The 8,457-nt window shown below is 31.5% G+C and overlaps 2 protein-coding genes across 2 annotated transcripts; both read left to right on the top strand.

Moving 5' to 3' along the window:
* Positions 1–1,478: 1,478 nt before the first annotated feature.
* Positions 1,479–2,753, top strand: LOC143637318 (mini-chromosome maintenance complex-binding protein-like). Its single transcript, XM_077104738.1, has 3 exons — positions 1,479–1,664; positions 2,483–2,590; positions 2,672–2,753. The coding sequence occupies exons 1-3, from the start codon at positions 1,554–1,556 to the stop codon at positions 2,708–2,710; spliced, it is 258 nt and encodes an 85-aa protein (XP_076960853.1). The 5' UTR covers positions 1,479–1,553; the 3' UTR covers positions 2,711–2,753.
* Positions 2,754–2,766: 13 nt separating this feature from the next.
* Positions 2,767–4,192, top strand: LOC143637303 (mini-chromosome maintenance complex-binding protein-like). Its single transcript, XM_077104727.1, has 6 exons — positions 2,767–3,105; positions 3,205–3,363; positions 3,452–3,526; positions 3,616–3,729; positions 3,830–3,907; positions 4,160–4,192. Exons 1-6 carry the CDS (start codon positions 3,031–3,033, stop codon positions 4,190–4,192), a joined length of 534 nt encoding a protein of 177 aa, XP_076960842.1. The 5' UTR covers positions 2,767–3,030.
* The last annotated feature ends 4,265 nt before the right edge of the window (positions 4,193–8,457 follow it).

Below are 8,457 nucleotides of genomic sequence, written 5' to 3'. Positions count from 1 at the left end.
ACGCGATAGAAAGTGGAAGTGCTGCTCGATCAATCTTAGTAATAGAACTTCGAATACCTGTGTAAGGTAGGAGTTCTGCCTAAGTCATTATTTTATTATTACATTATGTGGCTTAGACCATAGTCGAGGGTATAGCCCAACCTTGATCATAATTATGTTTACATAAACATACTAAGGATAATAATAGTGTTTCTTTATAATTAAGAAACATCAGTTTTACATTCATAAGAAAATATAGTTTCTTCACGATTAAGAAACATAACATTCATATCCAAAGAATATAGTTAAAACATTATTTCTTCATATATAAGAAACATAAGATTTTACATGCATAACAGTCAATGAATGTTTCTTCTTGAAGAAGAAACAGATTATAGATGTTTCTTCATGAAGAAGAAACTCATCATATGATTTGATAAATAAACAAAAAGACTACGGGTCTAAATATTTTATTCAAACAAATGATCAATCAAGGTTTAAAGCTATTTAAACCAGACTAAAGGTCTACAACCGGATCAAGAGACGGTCCGGATATTTATATACCTATTTTATTATAGGTCAATCAATCAGTCAGTCAGTCAGTCAATCAATCATTCATTCACAGTCAAGGTTTCAAACGAGATCACCATATCATTCAGAACAGTCAATCACAGGTGAATACGTTAACCTTTTCAATCAGTCAAAACATATTATACTCAATGAGACGAACAGGTGTTTGTCTTAACGAGTCAATCAATGCTTATATGAGATCGAGTAATCTCTAAAACTATATAATACAAAGTAGAAAATAAAGACAACTCAGACTGAATACACATGTGTCTGGATCCAAACATAACCATTCAGCCTAATCATTCTAAGACTACGTGGTCGCGGGCTAATGGTCATAACTAGTCTCCCGGAAAAGGGCTACGTGGCTCGGGAACTATTGTGTGTGTAGGGCAGTGGTACATAGACCAGAAGTAGAAATGCTTCTGCTGAGCTTGTAGAGAAAACTTTATTTGTATTATAATGCCATTCAAATGTTTTATAGAGTCATACGTGTTCACCAGCATATAGCTGACATATTTTTTCCCACATTTCAGGGAATACAAATTAGTACAGGTAGCAAGACATTCATGGAGTTAGATGCCCGCAAGATAATGATGGCTAAGTTTTTAATTATTAAAATATTGCAAACGGTATTTCAACAAGCTTTATAAATCAAACACCGGGTATTTATTATCCGAGAAGTTTTCAAATAAATTAATATTTTATTCAACTAAAGTCTTCCACTAAAATAACCCGTAACTCTGATGTATTTGCAAAACATGTACCAACTGTTAAAAACACTTTTCACCCCTAAATTCCTTATCCCCATGCGTAGATTATCCAACAATTGAAGCCCTAAATCTGCAAACGATGATCTCAATTCTCCCTAATTCGAGCCCTAATAAGTTCAGTTTGGTGATACAAGAACCAGTTGAATCCGATTCACTGGTAGTTCACATTTCATCTCTCTCTTTCAATTAGCCCCAAAAACAGGCGAGTTAGGTTTTTCACGAAAGTAATTGTCAATGGATGCGTCAACGGAGAAGAGAGTGGAAAGTGATAATATGAACAACGAGTACGATTCTTCATCCGAACGACAACAGCGCGAGCTTAAAGCTGGTTTACATCCTCTCAAGGTAGTATTATTTATACTTACGCTTACGTACAGTTGTTGATTTGGTGTCTGTCTGCTACAGTTTGAAGTTTAAACATTAATTAATCATTTAGGTCATTTGCAATCGGAAGCTGTTAGTAATCAATTATTCAGTCAGTTGGTTTATTTATTCGTTAGGTTTGCAGGTTTCTCTTCAATTTGATTTGTCAATTGAGCATCTTATTATTGTAATAAGAGTAACTCAACTGTCATATCTCTATATATTGTTTGATGTAGGGATGTGTATGATTCAGTTCGGTTATTAGCTTAAACCGGATTAACCTATCGGTTCGGTTTATTTGATTAGTTTGTCATAATAACCAAAATCAAACTTAGGCTAAAGTTTTTACTTAGAAGTACATGAATTGGATGCACATTATATACATGAAATGAAGGTAAAATATATGAAATGGTGGTATAAGTACATGAGATACATGAAATGGATGTATAAAAGCTAGAAATATATGAAAACATGAAATGGAGGTGGCCAAAAAAACACCGATAACTGTTTTCGGTTACTTTCGGTTCGGTTAACGGTTTGGTTATTGTTCACTCCTAGTTTGATGACAGATGATATACATTCTCACTTGTTAAGTATCTTATTGTGCTGGTCTTAGTTGTTTGAGAAAAAGTAATGTTTTCTTAAAACTTTTACTTCACAAGTTCCACTTAGATCTTTAGTTTGATTCAACGTGCTTACAAGGTATGCTTTTTTGGCTCAATTTAACCTTTGAATAAGATTATGAATATGTTTTTTTAATTTATTATTTTGTTATTAATTTTGGGTTCATTTTTTCGTAGAACAATGATACATGGAATACCAATAAGTTTACAGATGTTTCTCAATTTCCCATGGGTTCTTCATCTAACACGCGTGCCTGGGAGCGTCGGTTACTTTGCTGTGTTCCTGTAAGTCCAGTTAGGTTTATCATGTATGCATTTATGATGTAAAACTATTATTTACTTTATGTATTTTTTTTTTCATTACAGGTTCCTGGTCAGAATTCATGCTACTTGATGGCCAGGTAAATATATACGCCTCGCCAACAAGCCGAGAGAAGCGACAGAGAGACGATTGCTCTGTTTATGATGAGGTGGAAATGCAAGCATGTTGGAATCTATTGTAAAAGTTTTTTTTTATATTTGTATGTTTTTAATTAGGCATCACAAAAAAGTTTAAAGCTTTACATGTTTGACATAATATGATGGTGAGCTAATGTCTTGTTTTCATATATCAATTTGATTACTTTGTATAAGATGATGTTATATTCGGTTTTAAGATTTTAAATTAACTTGATGCAAATATTTATTCTTAACAGCGAGAATGTGGATCTGTTCTACCGGGCAGCATGACCGAGGGTACTGATTGTGGTATGATTATGGTGCCTGATTTTGATAATAATGATTTTCCCTGTTTTGTGAAGGTAATTTTTTTTCATTTTTAATTGATGTCAAAACATCATACTTTATATGAAGTTCTAAATCAGAATGTCTAATCAAGTGTTTAATGACTTATTCTGTAGATATATGACACACCAGAATCTGACTTGAAGCTAAATGATGTCTTTGAGTTTATTGGTGTCCTGACATTTGACACTGATGTTACAAATGATAACAATGGTGAAAATGAACTGGAACATTGTTTTGACCAAGAGGAGTTAGTCAACTTACCTCCTAGCAAGGTCAACATCCATCTCTGTTAAAAAAATATATATGAGTATTATTTATTATTAAACTTAATGGTTTAATACATTATAAATATGTTTTCAGGTTCCATGTCTTCATTGTCTTGTACACCGAAAGCTTTCACCTGATGATTTGATTATTAGACCACCAACAATGGAGGTAGAAGAAGTTAGTTATGATTTTGTTTATTCATTTCAATGTTTAATAATCAAATAAGTAATATTAATTCAAGCGTTGTCATCTTGCAGCCAAAACCTCATTTGATGAAAGAAATACACCAGTCTCTTTTGCAGCATCTTACGGTAATTCTTGGTGGTGATGATTTAGCAGCTAATTTTATATTATTACATATATTATCAAAGGTAATCAGTTATAACTTATTATATCTCTACATGTATATATATACACACACACAATGACACAATACACCTTGTTTTAACTTAACAAGAATTGTTGGTACAGGTTCATCTAAGGGTAGACTCGATTGCAGTGGAGAAATTATCACTTAATCTCACCGGTTTTGACAAGTCGAGTATATCGGTGTGTTCGGTAACCGAATTAACAATCTGTTGAAAAACCTTATACCTTTCGGTCAATGTATTCCTCTCACCGTGGAATATCTTAATACTGCTTCACTTTTCAAAGCATATTTGATTTGTAAGTATTTTTATACTTGTCGCACGTTATATTCTAAAAAACAAATTATATAACATATTGTTTTCCATTTACTCAATTGTAGGTCTGAAAAGGAATACAGTTATTAGTTTTTGAAATTGATGTTGCAATTTGTAGTTGATGGAAGTTTGGTCAACTTCTTATAGTTAAATTTCGGTACTCAAAGCAGATTACAAGTATTTAGAAATTTTTTTACGGGTCAAGGGCATTCGGAATAAAGGGCAGTTCTGTAATTTTTGTAAATTGTTGCAGCAAATGTAGTCAAAGGTTGATTGTTAACATACAAGTATACAACTTTACAAAGGGTAATCTAGATTTTTGGTTCAAACAAAAACTGGCTTCGGGGTCGATGCTTACAAGTTAACCATTACCATTACCATTATGTTTTGACCCATTTAACTCATTTTATTTATTCGAATAGGGTCCTTATTCGGACCCAATTTATGATTGATGAAAATGCATCCATGCTTGGGACATCAGGACCATGTAATCACTCTGTACGGCCTATAAACATGATGTGAGTACTTCAAGCTTATGTTTTATTAAGCTATACTTATATTTCATGATGACATATAACTCTTGTATATTATAAATATATGGTGTTATGAAGGTGAGAACTTCGAAAAGGTTTATGGGAGTTACAACCGGAGCAATGCTTGAAGAGATACAAGGGTTATATATAAATAAAATCAACTATGTTTCTTATCTCTCTCCAGTGACGTTATAATGGTATCATTCACCCTCAAAATATATTAATCTTTAATCCAATATTATAAAAGTTAAGTATTAAAAATGCAATTATGTATGCAGATATTTGAATCCGATTTATGTGGCTTGCAATGGGCTGATACTCAGAAGTATGTTATTTGTGGTTATTGATTTGTGTATAGCTAGAATAACATGTTTTTTATGTCGGTTTATAGAATTCGAATAACATTTTGATACATTAAACATCTTTGATAGAATTTTTAGTTAACATTGTGTTTGCATCTCTATTTATATGATTTTGTATATATTTGTAAATAATAAATAATATCCATAGCAAGCCAGCAGTTTCATGTTGGTTGGAAAAAGTGGTGGTAGCTGCAGTGGTCGCAAGATTTTCGACTGCAATAGTGGTCGGAAGATTTGCGACCACAACAGGGGTTGGAAAATTTGCGACCGCAACAGGGGTTGGAAAATTTGCGACAGGCAGAAATGATCGCAAGATTTGCGACGACATAAGTGGTTGCAAGGTTTGCGACCGCAACAGTAGAAATGGTCGCAACAGAGCAGTACGACCTGCGTTTTTCCGACAGCATTTTCGGTTGCAAAATGGTCGCAACAGTCCTATTGCAACCGCTTTCCGACCGAAAAGATCGTTGCAAATGCCTATTTTTCTAGTAGTGAGATGTTAATGGGTTTTTGAGATTAAATTGAGTGGACTTAAGTGGGCTTTGGATTAAAGTAGTGGACCAAAATAACATCATTCATAGTCTTCTTAGCAAAATTAAACTTCTTATTTGAATTCAAACCTTATATTATGATTAAAAAATTACTTTAGAGAGAGAATAACTATTTTTTATGATTACATAAGTTTAAATGTTAGTTACACATGTGTAATAAGTCTATTTAGTGTGAAAAAAATACTGTCATTTTTTTACGTTACTTACACTTACATATTACATATGTGTAAAAAAACAAATTCAAAAAATAAAAAAAAAAATTGTTACGTTAAGTTCTTTTGAGTTCTTAAAACTCAAAGTGATTCTCAAAAGAAATCAGACCTATCAAACTCATTACGGGGATTGTTTTATATTATTTGTTTTTAATATTTATTTATTTTTTGAATTTTTATTTTTTTATTGTATGAAAGTTAATAATATACTTATGATTTGATAATAAATTGTTTCAGAAATAAATGAGATGTTATAACCAGGTTTAAAAACTATTTGAGTTTGAAGAGACCAAAGACCCGTTTATTTATTTTTACTATAAAAATTGGTTTTTTTATTTTAAATAATATATGTTTTTTTAAATAAATCATATATTAATTTTAAGTATATCCATACTTTATAGGATTTTTATATTAAATATTTGATTAGATTAGTTTTTAATTTAATGAGATGTTATAAACCGTTTAAGAAATATATGGGTTTGATGGGACCCATACCCGTGAATTCGGGTCAAGTGCATGAGAAGTCTCCATTTAAAAATCAAGCAATCTGGTGACTCCAAGAAAAAAGTGAACGACCATATCGCGACACCTAAGATTTTTGAGTTTTCGTTTATATATATATTATTATAGATGAAAATTTTAAAACCAGGAAAATAAAACTAGAACGAAGAATAAAAGTTGCAATTTCAATATTATAGATTTGGTCAAAGTTGACATTTTGTATGGGTTAAGGATCACGCATAATCTGGTTTAGCAAATATTTTAATGATACCCCATATAAAAAAACAACTAGACAGCATTGAATAACGTAATTATGAGTTTTATTATTATATTTATTTAAGATTCTATGATTAATTTGACACAACGTGCTTCATCTTGTATTAAAAAAATATTTTAACCCAATATTAACAGCTAGTTTGGGGGCCGTGTTTACACGGGTAATTGATGAACATTTCAAATTTTAATCATTAAGTGAAATCCAATTAACAACATGATCATATATTGTTAATACAATTATAATTTACATTAAAATTACAGAGATTATATAATTAAGATTCCACAAATATGTTAGAAATAAGTATAACCTTTCTTGTAAACTGCATTTTTTATTGTATTGGTCGATATACGTTTATCAAAAATCAAAATCTTTATTACATGTATGCATGTAACTCTTGATGATGTAACATACAGGTCTGCTTATAACTCTTCCGTGTGACAAGTAAGGTTCTTTAGGTACATACCAACCATAGATAAATGATAATGTATCTATGAAACTAACAAAGAAAATATTTATACACGTAAAATATCATACATTTTAATAAATTAATATGATGTCATTTGAGATCATCTACTCATGTTGATTCAAAAATCATTATTGTCCCAAAAACATATTACCTGAACTTTGATAAGATAATCATCTTTAGATTCTTTAAAACTTGAAATTTATTGATCATGATAAATTTGTTGTCATTAATATTCTGTGTACAACAAATTCTTAATTGATTTAATATTTTACAATTAACAATTGTATAATCAAGTAACACGCACACACACACACACACACATATATATATAACCAAAAATTAAAATATAACAAAATGATTTGTTTCATTTCATATGAATGTAGTTGTCAGAAAAATGACAAAGATATACTAACCTTAAATCATGATCAAATAACAACGATTATTCAGAGTTAAATAATTTTTCTTATAAGGAATATTAAATTAAATATATTTAAATGTATAAAAAAATATAAATCAAGCCATAAAATATATATTTCTGAAGCATTCTGGTCTGAGTTATGAATGAAAACATTGAAAACTAAATATCGATCTCTTATTGCTAAAACCAATTTATACTACTGTTAGGGCACGGAAATTTGACACTGTGGATACGTTATCCTGACATATGTTCTATGATCAGTTATCCTTAGACAGATCCTGTCAGGATCAAGGATCCTCAGTAGTTGGTATTACTAACGATTGTTTCTTATGTGTAGGTTAATATTTGGTAGGTATAACGGCTACAGGACGTGGTCTACATAATATTTCGCTACAAGTCACCTGCAGCACGTGGTCAAATGGCTGTAACACGTTTAGTGGGGATAATGACGGATTTATAGGACTTCTTGTTGAGTCACCAACAACTGAGTACTAAGGATATGTTATCCTTGAAAACGTGTCTGGATCAATTATCCTTTTGAAGAGTTCCAGAGTTATATATAACGGCTTCAAGACCTGGTCTTACCCCTATTTCCCAGCCTGAGTGATGGAGTACGTGGTCAAAGAGGCAGTTACGATTATATTGAAGGAATGGCGGATTTTTAGGGATTATTAGTTAATAGTCTTTATTATTCATAACTCCCTAGAATTATTATCTTTTATGTATAAATAGAGGTTATGATCAACTAGGAAACACGACACAATACACTCTGCTCTCTATGAACACAGCAATACACACACACTTAGAAAATATTGTATCACTGATCATAATCTCCACCATTGTAACACCCTTTTTGCTTAATATAAACGACGGTGATAGTTTTCACCGTCTGAGGGTTTTTTGTGCCGGAGATCACAATAATCACATACTCATTGACCAAAGGTTACCTTGTTGATATATAACATGAAGCTGAATCCGTCAAAATGCCACTTTGGTGTTAAGGCTGGAAAATTTCTGGGATATATGGTGACTAAGAGAGGAATTGAAGCAAGCCCCGAGCAGATTGAAGCCATCCTCAAATTGAAATCTCCTGCAA

The sequence above is a fragment of the Bidens hawaiensis genome, unplaced genomic scaffold, assembly GCF_021521415.1.
Source record: "Bidens hawaiensis isolate Kalapana, Puna unplaced genomic scaffold, B.hawaiensis_p1.1 tig00008219_1, whole genome shotgun sequence".
In the NCBI taxonomy this organism is placed as follows: domain Eukaryota; kingdom Viridiplantae; phylum Streptophyta; class Magnoliopsida; order Asterales; family Asteraceae; genus Bidens; species Bidens hawaiensis.
This window is presented reverse-complemented; position numbering and strand designations above follow the sequence as displayed.

Excerpts from the sequence above, each read along its gene's own strand:
- LOC143637318 (XM_077104738.1), top strand. The coding sequence starts at position 1,554 with ATGGATGCGTCAACGGAGAAGAGAGTGGAAAGTGATAATATGAACAAC. Across the intron at positions 1,665-2,482 it reads CTGGTTTACATCCTCTCAAG|AACAATGATACATGGAATAC; the intron begins GTAGTATTATTT and ends ATTTTTTCGTAG. Across the intron at positions 2,591-2,671 it reads GGTTACTTTGCTGTGTTCCT|GTTCCTGGTCAGAATTCATG; the intron begins GTAAGTCCAGTT and ends TTTTCATTACAG.
- LOC143637303 (XM_077104727.1), top strand. The coding sequence starts at position 3,031 with ATGACCGAGGGTACTGATTGTGGTATGATTATGGTGCCTGATTTTGAT. Across the intron at positions 3,106-3,204 it reads ATTTTCCCTGTTTTGTGAAG|ATATATGACACACCAGAATC; the intron begins GTAATTTTTTTT and ends CTTATTCTGTAG. Across the intron at positions 3,527-3,615 it reads TTAGACCACCAACAATGGAG|CCAAAACCTCATTTGATGAA; the intron begins GTAGAAGAAGTT and ends GTCATCTTGCAG.